Source organism: Schistosoma mansoni, chromosome W (genome assembly GCF_000237925.1).
Source record: "Schistosoma mansoni strain Puerto Rico chromosome W, complete genome".
Taxonomy (NCBI): Eukaryota; Metazoa; Platyhelminthes; class Trematoda; order Strigeidida; family Schistosomatidae; genus Schistosoma; species Schistosoma mansoni.
The window spans coordinates 2,345,270-2,364,105 of record NC_031502.1 but is presented as its reverse complement, the minus strand read 5'-3'; the positions used below and the strand labels follow the sequence as shown (position 1 = coordinate 2,364,105).

General features: G+C 38.0%; 2 protein-coding genes across 2 annotated transcripts in view; one reads left to right on the top strand and one right to left on the bottom strand.

Moving 5' to 3' along the window:
* Window positions 1-9,120: 9,120 nt before the first annotated feature.
* On the top strand, window positions 9,121-12,109 carry Smp_038300 (hypothetical protein; the record flags this gene model as incomplete). Its single annotated transcript, XM_018799910.1, has 3 exons — window positions 9,121-9,131; window positions 9,166-9,302; window positions 11,783-12,109. The coding sequence occupies 3 exons, from the start codon at window positions 9,121-9,123 to the stop codon at window positions 11,935-11,937; spliced, it is 303 nt and encodes a 100-aa protein (XP_018653776.1). The 3' UTR covers window positions 11,938-12,109.
* A 2,585-nt stretch (window positions 12,110-14,694) lies between these two features.
* The window catches only part of Smp_142960 (glutathione synthetase), a gene marked incomplete at both ends in the record, with an annotated part of 36,084 nt that continues 31,942 nt past the window's right edge, over window positions 14,695-18,836 (bottom strand). The window contains 3 exons of the mRNA XM_018799906.1: window positions 14,695-14,818; window positions 15,745-15,925; window positions 17,271-17,583. Of these exons, the coding sequence (XP_018653773.1) occupies window positions 14,695-14,818; window positions 15,745-15,925; window positions 17,271-17,583 (618 nt within the window). The remainder of the gene's footprint in view (window positions 14,819-15,744; window positions 15,926-17,270; window positions 17,584-18,836) is intronic.

Sequence of the window (18,836 nt, the reverse complement as noted above, 5' to 3'; positions counted from 1 at the left end):
ATTCTGGATACTAGCAGCTACCATGATACCAGGTAGGAGGTTGGTTGGTTAAAATGTGAAAATCGTAAAGTGATGGTAGTGCTGCTAAGAGAGGTTGATCGTCCCAAGAATAAATAAGTAATTTACCTAATAGGTATTGTTTAAGAGGACAAAATAGGGTTAATAAGAATGGAACGGAGAAGACAATAAGTGATATGGAAACTAGTTGCTGATATGAAGTAATGACAACGGTGGGTAAGCTGTGATACGTGCATCGGGCACAGCTGGTCCGAGAGGGGGATGGTAATCCATGCGTGAGTACGTGTTTATCAAGTATCATCTTCAAGCTATCCATTGAGAGTGCTGTGGTCACCTCACATGAGATAGCGTTTTGAATGGGAATAACTCTGAATGAGAAAAGTGAAAGCGTAATTGAGTCTTCACTTTTTAATACGCATTAGTTTGGGTAGTGTCTTGAGATGAGTGGTGGTGATGTTGTAATAATATGCTCGCGTTGGTATACCTCGATGTACTTAGTATGTAGTGTACCGTCATCAAACTACCTCTTATTCTCCTACAGCCCGATGTGAATATTTTCAGGTGCTGGAGTCTGTCATCGTAAGATTTATGCTTTATCCCTATCATTCACTTGGTTGCTCATCTCTGTAACTGGTCTAAGGAATTTATATCTCTTTCGAAGAGGGGGGACTTCAAGTTGGAGTGATTCGCACGTTTTAAGCAGTTTTGGGAACATCTGTCTGGTGACCATGCCTAGTTATCTCCACATTTAGTGAAGAGTTACATTTGGCTTAGTTCCTGTGAAATCGAGGAATAATGCATGGACAGTTATCTTGTTGTCCAAGCGATTAGTTCTCTTACGTTGGTGTAGAAACACTTGATGTTTGGAGTAGACCTAGTGATATTCTGAATCATCCCCATCAGATGTAAAGGACTCATAACTCATGTAACTAAACAACCTATATTGATCTAAACACTTGAGACAAGTCAGAAAAATGGAGGATAAAGCATAATCAGGGAATGTGCAGACAGATGCACTATGCAAATGTAATATGACGACTGTCAGATTTAAGTCTAAATGTAAAATAATGTTCGGGCTCGGAATCCAACTGCCTAAGTAACCACAATAATCCGGACTACTTGGGAATTGACATAGTGAATGGGAATTTATACTTCACGATGTTTGCATTTTTAAAATGGTAATCAGTAATCTTACATTAAGAGAGACTTTAGACTCGTGCGACGCTGTAGCTATACATGGTCAATATTTTGGCAAATATATCACAAAAGTTACAAAAATGGGTTTGACCCATTAGCATAAACTGGCTAACGAACATGATGAACCTTTTTATCATGCAACCAATGAGCTTTTGCGGACATAAATAATATGAATCTTCTGACTGAGTTTATGAATCTATCAGTATTAGATCACTATGGCAGGACGGCCGTTTCGTCCTACTATGAAGCGTTGCACGTGATGCCTCCAGGATTCCAATGATGGTTCAACACTGATCGATTCATGATCTCGACAAAAATTCCCATAATATTCATAACCCAATCCTGATAATATAAATCTAAATAAATGTACGACGTTACAAAAGCTGAAGAAAACATAGTGCTCCATCAAGTTTTTCTGTCACACTACTCAGCAAGGCCTTGTTTATAAGGTTATTAGGATGTCTCGAAAAAACTACAAAGAGCATGAACCCGAGCAATTCCGGAAGTACGAGGTTCAAAACACATGCGTTGACTAGTGGAGTTAGATCTCTTTCCTCTGTTCTATTTAGATTAAGAGATAATATGGTTTTGAGGCGTATAAAACTTGCAAATGATTTTGGGCGTGATCTATCCTCTCATTTTCTTTTTAGGACAGTATAACTGAGAGGACGTACCAGGCAAATGCGAAAGCCAAGAATGAGCGGGATACTTGTGTAACACAGGTTTCATACCTAGTCATCAACTCTTGGAATTTTTTACATTATGAGATGATTTTCACCTCTTTAGCCGACCCATGTAGTTTTAATTTGGAAAGGATAGGAGGCTTGATTGCCTGTGTTAGTCCTGGCAATGATGTTCTCTCAGTTGATCCAACTGTCTTCTAAAAGATCCGACGGATGGGGCCTCAAACAAGTGCTGAGGTAATGAATTCCACTCGTTGATTGTTCGATGGGAAAGTCAATAGTAGGCTGACAAGTAATTTGTCAAGGGTTTGTGAACTATTCGGATTGTCCTCGTAAATTCTCCGTTTTGGAAGGTGAGGTCATCTCAGTGCAAATTTATCATTAAAAAATTTGGAAACTGTAGTCGCGTCACCTCTAGTTCTGGGCTTGTAAACTTTACTGGAGTGTCCTCGTAAGTTTTCTGCTTTGGAAGGCAAGAAAAATGAGGGCATATCAGGTGCGAATTTATCACTAAGCAATTTGAAAACTGTAATAAAGTCGCCTCTGGTTCTTCGATATGACAGCGGGAATAGGTTTGGCTTGGTCAGTCTATCGTCTATTCCAGGAATCAGCTTAGTTGTTGTTCTCTGAACCCTTTCCAAAAGCCCACTGTCCTTTTTTAGGCAAGGGCTAGCTTCTTGTATGCAGTACTTAAGTTGAGGACGCACGAACACTGTATACAAAGTCAAAAACACTTTAGCGTCGATATCTTTCGTACCTGTCTCGAAGACAGGACTTACTATGGTGTTCTTCCAGTCTTTCGGTTATCCACCCCGGTTTACAGATAGAATAAAGCATATACTTAAAGGGTTTGCAACAAAGTTAGCTAATTCCTTTAGTAATCCACGATGCAGTTCATCGGGTCACGTGGATTTGCCTATGTCAAGCTTATTTAGCAGACCAAAGACATTGAGTTTTTAATGGCCACGTTGTCCAGTGTCTATGTGGAGAGATTTGTATGGACTGACAAGAAGGGTGTTTCCATGTTACATACATTGCTAAAACGATTTGAGAATAATTGGGCCTAACCAAAGTTATCCCCCACTAATGATGAAGCATTACTGTCCCCCCACAGTGCTGGAATATTATCTTTTTTTGTCCTTTGGTTTATATGTGAAGACAAGCGTTTAGGACATTCTATGGACTCTTTAACAATTTTCCCCTCGTACAGCCTTCTAGAATTTAACGGAGGGTCGGGGCACAGATGTTCCGAGATTCTCGATATTGAGGTTTAGTTTCATCAGTTCCCAGTAACCTGAGTCTATCCCACATTCTTCTTCTCTTACGGATAAGGGTGCCAACCTCCCTACTGAACCATAGTGGAGAGTTTCTCGGCCCCCACGGTGTAGTCCAAGGGATACGAGATGCAGTAACTTTCAAGTATAATTTTCGAAAGGCATCCCAAGCTGTATCAATTAGGGACTCCGGCTCTATTGTCCGATCTACGGATGATTCTGAGTGTATAACATCTTGTAAATTAGATTTCCAGATGTTGGGTTTGGGTTCGGCTGATGCGTGATCGTTTCTGATAAATATAAAGGAGTCAAAGGTTAGAACTGCATGATCATATTTACCTAGGGGTAGCATTTAATCAAGATTCGTGACGTCATCCTCATAATAGGTCAATATGAGATCTAGTAAGGATAATTCAGAGTCCGGATAGTACCCAGTAGCTTCTTTCACATATTGTCCTAGGACGAATGTGATAACTGCATCGACTAGTTCCCACTAGAAGAAAATTTCTGACAAACCAGTTCTCAAATTTTTCCAATCTACTGCAGGCGCACTGAAGTTTCCAAGGACTAGACATCGACCACTTTGTGACCAAGTATTGAGACCACTTAGCAAAACCTCATTTACCTCACAGCTTGGAATGCGGTAGAACTAATCAATCAGCAGCTATTGTCCCTTGCATTTCAAACGGCAACTAACTAATTCACACGTCCCAATCTCATGGAATACACTGTCGATAATGGCAAATGCAATAATATTCCTAGTGAATAGAGGTACTCACCATCCCTTACTCTTCTGAATTCTGTCGGCTCTTACCCACGTGAAACCCTCAAAATCAATTACCATACTATAAATCGGCTACACCAGCCAGGTTTCTGCGACTGCGATTGTATCTGGCTTCTTAGAGTCAATCTGTACACCTATTTCTGACCGCTTATTGAGCAAGCTTCGGCAATTAGTGCAACAGATCCGAAGCCAATTAAAATAACTTCGTGCCACACCCATAGTAGCTTCGGCATCATTCAATTTCGAAGCCTCACAACCCGAAAATATACGATTTTTTAGTCTTTTTAGCCAGCGTCTAACCTAGGTTGTAGTTCTCTTTCTTCTTCTAGTCTTTTTACACAATCTGCGAGCAACAAATCCTTCGGGAAAAAACGCCTGAACCCTTTAGTTTATGTCCATTCTGTAAAGTAAAGTCCAGTTCTTCAGGAGATTTAAATACAACTTTAGACAACCTAGTTTGATTTAGTTTTAAGTTCACTTGACTACCCAGTCTATACACCTTTAACAAGGTGACTCCGGGGACATAAGTTGAATAAATAGCTGTTTTATCAATCCAATGTCATGCTCAAAACTAGTTTTAGGTTCACAGCTTTCACTGTACTTGATTCTATGAAAAATAAATGGCCTGATCAGTCTTTAATTCCACGAATACTTTTTGAAGAATGCTTTTCCTCTTATATCGTCATGTTTACGACCTGTAATCATTCATCAACTTTCGTTGGAGTATCGATTACAGTCGCGTCAAACATACTGTAGGATTCCGGAAATTTACCTACGACGTGAGCAGTTATGTTGCGTTTCCTGAAGGAGTAAGATCTAGCTTTGCGATTTCGATCTTCAGGCATTTCCTGCCAACTACCTTTTACAAGACAAAGGACAGAGGAAACATCCATTCTTGGGTTTTTATTTAGGACAGACCCCTTTGAAGTCGGTCTTCCTTCCGTTAAGCGATGTGAGTCAGTTGTTACAAGGCTTATTTGAGGCGGCTTCACGCTACTTTATGTTCCGACAGAGCGTATAGTGTTCGATATGTCCCGACCTCGTTTGTTAATACACTTTTAAGAAGCATTTACTACTGAAATGGCCTCGGTCGGCAAGCTGTTTGCGTCCGAGCAACACTGCTGACAAAGCAATGCGCAAACGCTTACACTGAACCTTTTGGAAGCCGAAGGCTTCAAATTCGTGCAAACTTCGTCCTACCAGTCTTTGAACTCACCCCACTACGTGCCGCTTTCAACGGAGTATCGATAACCCAGGAGTTGGCAGTGTATTCTCGGAAGCCCGTCGAATCGCTACCGAAAAACTTGGGTTAGCCAAAAACGAATTCGAGCATATGGTAGACTTAGGTATAATTCGACCATCGAATAGTCCATGGTCATCCCCATTGCACATGGTCCCTAAAAAGGACAGCAACGATTGTCGGCCAACTGGTGATTATCGGCGTCTGAATGCAAAAACCATTCCCGATCGTTACCCATTGCCTCATATTCACGATTTGACAGCTACCTTGAAAGGTTCAACTGTCTTTTCAAAAATCGACTTAGTTAAGGCTTATAATCAAATACCGATGGCAACCGACGACATTCCTAAAACCGCCATCATCTCTCCTTTCGGTCTTTACGAATTCTTGCGAATGCCTTTTGGTTTAAGAAATGCGGCTCAAACCTTCCAAAGGTTTATAGACGATGTCTTCTGAGGTCTCAACTTCGTACATGCGTATGTTGATGACTGTCTAATAGCAAGTCCGGACAGAGAATCGCATCTCAAGCATCTGGACATTGTTTTCGATCGACTCCAAAGGCATGGCATTACTGTCAACATTCAGAAATGCCAAATGGGAACTAACTCCTTAGACTTCTTAGGACACACTATTGATGCCCAAGGCATCCGACCCCTTAGGAGCAAAGTGGCGGCCATTCTGGATTACCCAGAACCGACCACGACCAAGCAGTTACGAACTTTTAACGGACTTGTGAGTTTCTTTAGACGGTTCATACCCAAATGCGCATCCCTTATGAAACCGTTAACCGACCAGCTTCGTGGAAATGCAAAATCAATTAGTTTGGACGACATAGCCCGTAAAGCATTCTCCACAGTTAAGGAACACATCGCTAAAGCAACCCTGCTTGCTCATCAGGACACTCAAGCGCCCATTAGTATCGCTGTAGACGCATCTGACTCAGCAATCGGAGGAGTCTTACAACAATGGGTTGACAACTCTTGGCAACCTTTAGGATTTTTCTCCAGACGGTTGTTAGACGCGGAATCTAGGTACAGCACGTTCGGTAGGGAACTCCTAGCTATGTATTGTGCTGTACGGCATTTCCAACATTCCACCGAAGGAAGAGAATTCACGCTTTTTACCGATCACAAACCTCTTACCTTCTCTTTAAATTCATCTTCAGACAAGTACTCACCGCGAGAGTCTCGACAACTGGACTACATTTCGCAGTTTACTTCAGACATACAACACATTTCTGGAGCAAACAATGTAGTCGCAGACGCCTTGTCTCGAATAAGTTCCTTGAACAGTTTCCAAGGAATCGACCTTCTTAAACTCGCTCAGCTTCAAAAAGAAGACATTGATCTTCAGCATGAGTTATCCTCGACAACTCTTAAACTAAGTGTTAAGCAGATGGGAACAGGTAAGCAAACCTTACTCTGTGACACATCTACAGGTAGGGATCGTCCAATAGTACCAAAACATTATCGACGCAACGTCTTCAATACGTTGCACAATCTTTCTCATCCAGGTGCTCGTGCAACAGTCAAACTTATAGCCGAACGCTTTTGTTGGCCTGGCATGAATAAAGACGTGAGGGGGTGGGCACGCTCCTGTGTAAGCTGTCAGAAATCTAAGGTCATAAGACACAACAAATGTCCCTTAGGCTCTTTCAAAACCACTGACGCTCGTTTCGACCACGTCCATCTAGATTTGGTAGGACCCTTACCCGACTCGAATGGATACTCATATCTCCTAACATGCGTAGACCGTTTTACTCGATGGCCAGAAGCAGTACCGATTAAGGACATTACTGCTGAAACCGTGGCCCGCGCTTTCGTCGAACGATGGGTAGCAAATTTCGGCTGCCCTTCAACCATCACTACAGACCGCGGACGCCAGTTAGAATCTGGACTTTTCCGTTGTCTGACCTCGCTATTAGGAATCACGCGCTTCCGAACGACCGCCTACCACCCACAAGTAAACGGGTTGGTAGAACGTTTTCATCGACAACTAAAAGCTTCATTATCAGCTTCAAACGTTTCACAGTAAACAGACGCTCTTCCACTCGTCTTGCTAGGTATCCGCAATGCAGTGAAAGCTGACATTGGATACACGGCATCTCAACTCGTTTACGGAACGACACTCTGACTCCCAGGAGAATTCGTGGATCCTTCAGCTTCTTTATTGAACATGGATCTAAACTCTTACACGAGTAGGCTTTCAAACGCTATGCGTTCAGTTAAACCTGCTCACACTCGACCTCAATCAACTGATGTTTTCGTTCAACCCGAATTACGACATAGTACACACGTCTTCATTCGTCGAGACTCACATCGACGACCCCTCGAATCAGCTTACGAAGGACCCTTCAAAGTTCTTCAACGCGAACCTAAGTACTATGTAGTCGATAAGAACGGTACGAACGATAGCATCAGTATCGACCGACTCAAAGCAGCGTACTTAGAAGGAAACCCTAGTTACGTCGATTTTCCTTCGGTACAATCGTACGACACGGCTCCTACACTCGTAGTACCCTACACGACAACCGACACACAACTTGATACTTCGTCAACGTCGATAGATAAACCTAAAACAACGCGTTCTGGAAGAAGAGTAAGATTTCCAGAACATCTTAACGAATATTGCACGTAGGACATAAGCTTTATCTTGAATTACCATTTCATAGTTTATTATAAAAAAATTTTCTTTAATATGCTCATTTTTTTATTTATATAAAAGAAACCAAAAAAGAACCGTTTTTTTCCCGATCGCTTTTACGCTTTTGTAAGTGTACTAGTTTATTTTTTCCGCTCATCTTGTGTCCCTACGCAAGTACGAGTGTATTTTCGACATGCACTCACACGTTTTATTTTTCCTCTTTTCCAGGACGGCTGGAAAAGAACGACGAAGTTTCGCAAGGAACCGAAATTTTCATTGTACTATATTTCTTTATTGCTATGTTGTACATTTTGGTCCCATAGTTTAAGGAAAGACGACCAGACGCTGCTAAACGAAGCAAGCTATCAGAAGAGTGTTTACCAACGACAAACTCGTTGGGTTTAAACTTCTGGCTGGTCACGTCTTAGGGGCATCACTACCTCACTAGGGGGGGGGTGATCTGTAGCTGTAAATAAATCCCCAAAATCAATAGCTCATTAAGTGTTCGAAATTGGATGCTGATCACGTTGTTTAAGTGGACTTGTTTAGCTGAAGGCTTTCGGTCATGCATCCGCACCAGATCACGTTGCAACACGGCGTGGGACACAGCTCATACGTTACAACAGCCAGTTAAGAACGAAGTCTCTCGATATATTGGTAACGAATCAAATATATCTTTCCTGTCTCTCTTCGTCTGACTTCTGGTTTCTATTCGACTGGGAACGAACGATTATAGAAGATACTACTGGATGCTAGTTGCAAAACTAGAATATCCGTTGTATCCTCAGCAGCTACTTTTATTGCACTGTCCAATCATTGATCTGAAGTCTTCAGACAGAAACCATATACTATAGTTCCCATTGACAAAAGTTATCTATGACCAAAAAAGTGTAAAATTATAAATTGATAAGACCAAAAGTGTCAACAAATACAATACAAACAAAGTACTCGAAAATATCGAGGATAAACTACTTTAGAAACAAAATAAACGATACTCCTGTCGCGTACTTCAACTGAAATGAATTCCATTAAAGTGTAAATGGTAGTCTTGATACTTTGTACACGATCAAAACAAATTAAAATTTACTCAGTGAGGAAAATACCTTAATCTTTTTAAATAGCGCGCTGTGAATTCAAGAGAAGACTGGATACTTCCATAAGCTTACTAGAAAAGGATTGTCATATAATGTAGGTCCAAATACTCGAATCACACCTGAAAAATTAAATGTCTCTTTGGATTTGTTACCTATAGTGTTAAACGGAGCCTCGTTTGAAAGTGACATGACCTTGGAGTTAGTCTGTCGTACCTAAACTTTCTAATTTTAGTGATGATAAATCGCGACTTCGTGCCTATATTAACGAGAGGCTTAGTCGCAGTGGAGAAAAAGAAAAACTGAAAGACCTTTTACGAACTCGCCTGAGTGAATGCGGCTGGAGCGAAGAACTAAAAAGCCATTGCCGAGGTTAGCTTTTCAATGCTAAATTAAATTTGCATTATGTAGTTGGGAGATTTTCTATTATGGTAATGATATTTATACACTTGTGTACCATAGCTTCGGGAAAATTTGGGAGACCGAAGATTCCTTGTCAACTAATAATTTTAGTAGCGCAATAGTATAAGTCAAGTAATGTCGCCCTCACATTCTAAGTTCACGGAATAATTTAAGATCTGTGTTAGTGTTCAGTGGGTTTAATTTAGCCATCTTACCCCAATAATGTAAATTTGTAAGGTATATTTCTCAAACCGTGTACTTTGAGGTTGACATATTTTGTATGTAACTGAGTTAGTTTTCCCTAAGTATTTAAGCTGCTTGAGGTGAGTGATGTCACTTCGCTAGATAATCTGGTTTGTTACATTAAATCTCCAAGATATAAACATTGGATGTTGTGTAGGTGAGATAAATTGTAGAAGTATAATATGAACAATTGTGAGCTAATGGTAATCTTAACAATCAAAGAGTAGATAGTGTGTGACGTAGAGAGATCAAGACATTTAAATTACTGTTTTTTCTTGTATGTTTATCTGTTGCTCCGACCCGGGAGACCACTGATGAGCTTTGGTCACACCATCTGATAAGGGATTCCAGATAACACATGCTCATACGAAAATGCAGAACTATACGTGTGTCCACTTACTGGATAGCAATTCCTCAAGAGTTACTTCATGGCTTGCTGTAGTCTTCAAATTAAGACATTCTAGACTAAGGATTTTCTGAGCATTTATGTGATTGCCCATTGTTCTTCAGTAACTTTTGGGCTGTAATTTTAGCTTGCGTTGTCAACTCTTGGATGATTAGTCTTTTAGTTTTTTAAACCTCTATTTTTGGATGTATTTGTATGACATCTCCGTATATAAGCGATAATCAGTTATTGTTATAGATAACAGTAAGTGAATTAAGTTCCAAGATACATAGATATCCTCATCAATGCACATTACGCACGCTGCTAAGTTTCACTGATATCAAGCTTTTAAATAGTTCTCCTTTTCTCAGTAAATTGTGTGTATATTATCTACTTAGTTAATAGAAATTTACGTAGATTTAGGATGCATTCATTTGATTACGCGCGTACACACAAATGTTATCTCACTTGGATCAAAAACCTTTATTTCATAAAGTAACAATTATATTCACCCTTCATTTCTCTAGTTATTACAACACTTTCCAACCAAGACTTATCAGGTAATGTCAGTCGAGTCTAAACTAACTTAACTTTCTTAAGTGCTTTGAATACTCCAGAGTATCCTTTAAAAGCGTCAATACAGAGAACTAATTGAAAAAGCAAAGTATTATAATTTGTAGTTTTGTTTGATTTCAAAAAACCACACAAAAATCAAGATGAAATATAACAAATGAGATGGGTAAGTGAAAATAATGAGGTGACACTAGCCAAAAGACGCGCAGAAATATAAAAAATGGGCGCAATGGAACCGCTGTCACCAATACTTTCCCATCGTTTAACGTATTTAACCATATATTACGTTTATTGCTTATTTCCAAATTAGGAAATGTACTTCTTACCCGTCTCAGGCCATCAGTCAATGAATTCATGATTCGGTACTATGTCCTGTGAAGGTGGAGATTCATAACCCAGGTGAACGGTTTCAGTCAAGGCTCATTCTCTGGTCTGAGTAGTTTTATTATGCTGTCGAATACCTCATTTTTACCTTAAGTTTGTGCTAATGATGCTGTTAAGAAGGACATTGAAAACTTCATGATCAAATCATTTGGTTAAGAGGATGAAACTCCGCCTAGAGCATATCTTGTCTGGGTCTCCCATAGACTTCCTACCTAGTAAAGTTATAGCCAGTACAATGCATCGGAGTAGATGGTGACTGGACGTGTGTAACACACGTATCAGCAACCTCAATCTGTGAAGGTTTCAGCCCCTTCAACCAACCTGGCACTTTTAGATGAAACGTAGGGAAAACTTTTGGTCTATGGTTTGGTTCTGACACTGCAGTCTTAAACACTTAATCGGTTCTAATAAACAGGAAAATGGGACTATGGGAAGTTGTATTGCCAAATACTGAATGAACGCACATTGTTCCATACTTGATTGCAGATAACTAGATTGACGCTGCCAGGGATTAGTTGGTGAAAAGTCCACACACATTGTATCTCTTATACACTAGAATCTGATGTACTATGGGACCTTATGTTGTCATACGACTTTTATAGGTCAGTATATCAACGTTTCAGAGCAAGTTAGTGGAGTTTCAAACTACCAAAAAACTTTAAAATCCCTTATCTATAGAATGACTGACTGTTCTCAATTAGTGAGATAAGTGGTAATTTAACTTTCGCAGCCTCATCAACCTAGAGTCATTGAAATCTGTTTTAATCACATATAGTTAAACCATAATTTTGCCTTCTATTGTAGTATCTCGAGCCTATCTGTATATTTAACTTGAATGAATACTCTCTCCATCTCCATATTTCAGATGTTATTCGAGAACGCGGGATTGAAAATCTAACGGTAGATGATTTGGTAGCTGAAATTACCCCAGTCGGTCGACGTATGGTACCAGACACAGTAAAGCAAGAGCTACTGGATGAAATCCGAAGTTTTTTGAGCAAAGAAACAGATATACTTTGACCGTTAGGCAAATCGTATCTCGTAATCTTTGAGTTTCATTCCTAGTATTCAATCTACGGTTGTGTCGTTATTCTGGATTTCTATTTTTCTCGCTAACCTCCTGTCTTTATAAGTCTATCAGTTTGTACTTTTCAGAGTAATATTAGGACTAATACTATTTCAGAGAAAAGTTAACGGGGTTATTGTATATATTCCTAATCTGTAGACTAATTATTCAGCGGTTGCAACATTTAGCTTCTATTCTGGTGTGAGCAGTCAGTCGGCGTCACTAGCTCTCACACGAAAGTGTGAGAAATAATGGTATCTACGTACTTAATTCAAGCTCGGGTTTATTCTGAAAATCATCAGCGTTGAAATACTCATATTATTTGTAATCCATCTGAGCGAGCATATGTAAGTATTCAACCACTCGTTAAAACAAATATCCGCTGTTTACTGGAGCATATTACAGATCTACAAAGGAAGAAGCTAGTGTTTTTCTTCTACCCCGGCTCACCATAGTATTTTGCAAACACTGCTATTCAAACAGTGGTTTGGTGAACTCTAATAGTGTAAGGGTTTTGAATTTGCTGAGCTAGTAGGTTTTTATTGCTATTTACTTTTCGTTGTGGAAACAATGGCTGAAGTACTGATACTGAGATGTCTACTGCCATCGTGAACAGACTTATTCTTTCATATTCTAATCACGATAAGCATGAGAAGCGGAAATCTGTATACAATCATAAAGAAATCATGTCATCTTTATGTGTGTTTTTTCAAGAACTAGTTTGTTGAAAGGGGTCGTAAGAATAAATCTAAAAGTCCCAGTAGACCAACACTAGTAAACCTAGGAATGGAGTGGATCCTTCTAAACTAAGTAGGTCATTGAGTTCCAGAGTGTAGCTATAGTGATGTTCAATATCTGTGATTACACGAGAACCTTGATGAGTTAACCGAATTGGCAGGTTTTAGGTTGATACAGTCAACATGTATTGAGGAATTTCGGGCAAACTACAGGTACATAGCCCTGTTTATTGGTGTTGTCTTGTAAATATTGTAGTTCATAAACTTGAGATTGTTGCTTCTCGTAAATTTCCTATAAGCTCGGATCTGAAAACTAAGATGAAACGACTAGGTTTCACTGAAGCTGACTATGCTTCGTATACAGCTGAGCAAGTTGCACCTCATAACTTGACGCCCCAACGTCAAAGTTTTACGGATGTTTTCTGCTCTTATAATCTATGTTCCCCGGTTGAAAAACAACGGACAGTGAGTTGCTACATATTTTCTGTATGAATATCGAGATTTCTGTCGACTCCCAAGATTTCATTGAGAATATGATAGGTAATTAATGTCTGACCACATACAACTTGGGAGGAGTGCTCAAGTATAATGGAGTCACCCAGCGATGTCAGATTTAGGTGTAGGTTACTAGGTTGTGATGGCAAATAGACTGATGGAGTTATAAATATTCATCCACTAAGGAAGTTAGTACATGTATTTAACGACTGAGTACATTAGTAATCAACAAAGGAGTATGCTGAGAGATGGTATCAGACCAAGGTACTATAAGAGCATAAAGTCATTTACAAAATGAAATCAAGAGGTTAAAAGTACGTCGGAATCCGCAAGAAAATTGTGAACTTTGTGTAGTATAATTGGAGACCAACTGAAGCGACCAAGTTGAGAACCTTTTATGAAATTCCTCGAAAACTTGATTTTCAATACTTCATATTGTAAGGGAAAATCCATAGTTCTTTATGTAGAACTACAATGGTAGTTCTTAAGGTTTTAATTTATTAGAATCCGACCACTATTAAGACCGGGTTAACATAGCTTTTATTTTGTGTAAGAAAATCAATTAGTGTCCGCAGTTCAGTGTTACTCATAAATTACTTTGGACCTGACCGTTTCTGGTGCGTTGCCACGATGTTTGGGTTTGCTTATTCTGTTGACTGATACACTTGTTCTGTTATATTCAGTAGGTCGGATGGAGATCAAGACCAAAAGCACCAAAGTTGAGGTTTAAAGGCTAATACATAATGCTAATCGCAACGAGGTGTGGCGGCAGTAGTGTTCCCCACGGATAAATAACAACCCTATTATTACTGCCTCATAAGGTGATTAGGAAGGGTCATGCTTTATTTTCCACGACTGATTACCAGTGCTCATAATAAGGTCTGTCAACCACAGAGATAACATATCGTGCGTCTTTGACCTTAAGCAGCTCACCCCTGGACTTGGCGGTCACACTTAGGTTTACAAGGACTTCGCCACTGATCCATTTTCTTCTTTAAACCCTTCAAAACGATGTGGGTAAGAGGGGAGTGTCAAACATCTGCATACCTAACAGCACTTGAATTATCCTCATTCACAATAAAACCCTTTCCTCGCTTCAAACAACCTAATACACTTTATTGGTCATTAATAAATGGATGCAACTCAGAAACTGCAGTATAAGGTGAAGGGAGTTCAGCTCGTAACAAACGACAAATATTCCCATTAGCTTGAACATGTTTAAGTAAATAACTTAAAAGTTCTGCGATTCCGAAGGATTTCACGTTAAGGTAGATCTGATAACTAATAGCTAAAACGATTATATTAACGTACAAAGAACTTAAAAAATTAATAAAATGGACTTAACCTAGTGAAATCACTAGTTTGCATTAAGGAGTCTATTTTTTATATTATAATAAATAAAGTTGTGGAATAATATATTTTTTAAAAATAGTTTTAATTGTTATTTTACTGAAGCAACATAAAAGTAATTGAAATGTATTAAACGAGGAATGGAGAATCAAGGCAACCGTAACCTGCTACTATTCCACCTTCATTCGATTCCAGTGGTTTTGATCGAAGAAGGTGACCAGAAAATTCATTTAGGAAGATTTCATCTTTACACCTGTTTGCAAGAAAATGCGTTGGGACAGTATTTAAATTACAGTTCGTAAGAAAAATCAATGAACAGTGCAAATTATACAACCCCTATATATGTCACTAATTGTTATATGATTAGGATATAACACTAACCCACTGGGTTTTCTGGCTACTATTCTCATCCCCACTTGTAATTTTGTCAGAATAAGTAAAGTAAACAACATTAGCAGTTAGATTAAGACCTCAAAATATATATGTTATGAAATTAATTAGAGAAGTGGATTTACATAACTATTTTTTAATATCTAGGTCTTAATCATTGAAATTGCATTTCCTTTCGTGGAGATTCTGCTTTTTAATTAGACTTTATTGCAAAAAATGTGATAGCTGTAAACAATATAAGAAATGGCAAACATGTGCATTAACTCATGTTGCCATATTATGTCAGCACAGAGATTCGGAAAAACGAATTCGCGAAATAAAAGATATAAAACAAATTTTAATTATGAATCTAGTAGAATAGGTGAATGCAGCTCCACAAATGAGCTTGATTTTGAGCCATATTTTTTAACCTCATTGCTAAACTCGACCAAGTAGTGTATACTTACCAACGTACGTTCGACCAATAGCCTATGATGTCATGTCTTTGTTTGGCTGTCACATAAAATCAATGAATCATAACTTCGAAAATCAAAAATGAGTTGAGTTATAATGCAATCATTTCTTATTTCAATCCGTCAACATTCTTTTCATCTGAAAGAATATAACTCATTCGAATCGCTATAATACTATCAGAGATGATGGTTTTGAGAGTTTAACCAATTTTTTATATACAGTAAACATTGTAAATTAACGACTACTAAGAAAACTATTCACTGACAGAGTATTTTGCATTGGCCAAAATGATAAACTAAAAATAAAAGAAAGTACACTACTAGTTGTTAAACTTACGCAAGAATTGCACCAAAAATACCCAACTCTGTAACCATTTTCTTGACTTTCAATTCTTCAGAAGCTGAAGTTGAATTCAATATAGAATTTTGAAAAATATATGGTTGTATACGCTCCATAAGTACATACAGTTTTCTTTCAGAATGATCCATAATTGACTTTAATTTCTGAACAAGTTCCTCTATGTATAATTAGTAAAGAGGATAACCGATTAACAATTAGATCAATCTAAATCATAGTCAATAATTTATTCTTCAAATGACATATCTATTTATCATTGATGATCAGGACTATTTTTGTATCAAACAATCCATCTGTATGATTTCACAACTCGTCCTTATAAAATCATAAGTGAGACTAGCTTTTAGCAGGATTTACCTATTTATCCAGAGTAATCAGCTCTTGTGTACACCTAAATTTGAAAACGGTACTGCTAATTTTAGTGTTTTCGATAAAGTGCCGATAAAGACTTACAAGAGTAATTGTATGAAAAACAAAGAGACATTTTATTTAATTTGATTATAGTGTTTCTAAGGTATGTAATTTATAATTAACTACAAATTGAAACTGGAAATATTTTTATTTACATATTCTTTAAAGCATCGCTCACATAGTAAGACTACGAAGTGAGTATTGCTGAGGTTATGGACATGATATTAGATAAATATGTTAAGTTAATTGATAACGCTGTAAACCTTGGTCAACCGTGATGATTAGGACAAGTGTTACTCTGTGCCCTGTCTAGGACTGTTAAATGAAATACGGGCAGGTTGGAAGAAAGCCAAGAATGAGTATATCGGAACACACTGGCGGTTCATGAAGTCATTGACTACTGGTTAGGAAGGTGTAGATTTTGGTCTAAAAACTTCTGGATATACTCACTACAAAACACTTCAATTTATTACAAAATAGCCGTTCTATCTTCACCTTCATCATTTATAACACCACTAAAGGTCCTAAAAAGTTAAGATTCTCAGCTCCCTCATCCTTTCATTATTATTATGCTAGGATCGTGTGTATGGATTATTTTACTTGATTCACTTTACCACTAATAACTCGGACAGAAAATCAACCATCAAAAGTACAGGACGTCTTACACACTGAACTTCTGGATGTTGACGACCATGGTGGACCTTGCGTTATTACAGTCTACTAAAATGCTTGATCCAATTTAAATGAGTCGTTTTCTTCAGTGTGTTATCTAACGATCTGCTTTTAACATTTTCTGGATTTCCATCAGTATTTTCACAAAGCTTCATCATCATTTGGAACATTTTATCTGGACATGCGTACACACATCTGTTTTTTTAGAAAAACCCGCTCATACTATGTACTTGTGAAGTGATAATAGTAATAACCGAAGAATCCAATATAACTCAACAAAGCATTTATGGACTGAGCCCGTAAAGAACATATTTACTGCATAAAGGCTATTAACGTAAAAAGTATCCACTAACAAAACTGATCAAATTGAAGAAAAATTAAAATGTCAGCTATCGAGAAAGATCTAACAAGAAAACCAATACCTCCAAAATAATTATTCCCTCCACCTTCTCTCTGTGGTTTCAAAACATAATTATCTGGTCTTAATAGACAATCGTTAATGGCATATTGAATTTCAGCGGAATCAGATATTCCCATTTCTTCGTCTAATGTATATTGATGAGCAAATGTAGATAAAATATTCAAATAACTTGAACTATCCGGTTTAAAAAATCTGGATAAATATTTCGGTTTTGATAGGGCGGCCTGTACAATTTTTGTATTGGCAAGCATATATTGTATACATGGGCATTTGATAGCTAACGACTGTTCAAGTTGATATTTTACATTCCATGTCTACGCAGGAAGTGAATAGAACACATAAAAAATGGAAATATGTGAAGATTTAATGGTTAAAAGTGTCATCAACCAGTTAATTTTGAGTAAAACATTCGCGTGGGACAAATTAATATTGATATTTTTACTAGATAATTGAGCAGCTAATCCGGAAAGTGTTACATATGGCCTAGAAGACTTATAAACCACAAGAGAATAGATGTGCAGATAAAGTATGTTATAGAAAGTAGGGATATAAAATACCACATTAAAATTCCGACAAACTTACGAAAGAGACACATCTACAATGCACACTGAAGACCTGTCAATAGGAGCGTGATGGGAACCTGAGTTTAAAGTTTTTCTTTATTTTTTGACCTGAATAGTTTAATGGTGGAGTTTTCATTGATCTATAGAACAACATCATTAGTACAGACTTCAGGTAGAAGTGAAATATTCGAACTTTTCCGCACATAACCTACTGATAGCATGTCCCGTCAAACTTGGTTTTGGTTAATTATTGTTGACCTTTATTCTGTCATTATCTGCATATTCATTTTGACAGGATTAAACGCGATCAAACTATCCAGTTCAGAGAATGAAACTCCATTAAAATAACCTACCTGAAATAGAAATCTTGTCTCCGCCATCACAAATATTTTCTACTAATTTAAATTCTGTTTATTTAACTAGTTAGATGTGTTATAACTTGTGGTCTGGATGGCCTGTTAATGCATAACGTGATAATACCGCCAATTAGAGAGCAGTGTTTTATCGATTGGTTTAATGATGCATAAAACCCGTGCGAGCAGTCTAGAGTACTGCTTTCTACCTAGCCCAGCCAGTTAAGTCCAGAACACCAATCTCAGCCTCTGTGGTATGAATCATTTACTTCAAACATACTGGGCTTATATACCAACCAGACAGACATCACATCATAAAATAGGAAACAACATTTGTACAAGATTTAACCAAATATGGCTGTGAATAAGGGAGATAGTGATTGATAGACTGAGGATCACTCAAGGACGGTAAATCATATAATGATAGTTCATAGGTTAGAATAAGGCTTATAATAAGAGAGACATGAATATGAATAGTTTGGTTAGCTAAAAACTATACAATAAAATATGTGTATCATATTGGTCCATAAATAGTTCTCAAATGTTACCATTCATATTTCTTATGGAAACATAACAAGATGCTTAAATTTCTAAAGCAGACTGCTGTATTAATCGAATCATTGATAAGGTTGTTTTTTACGGAGAGTAAAC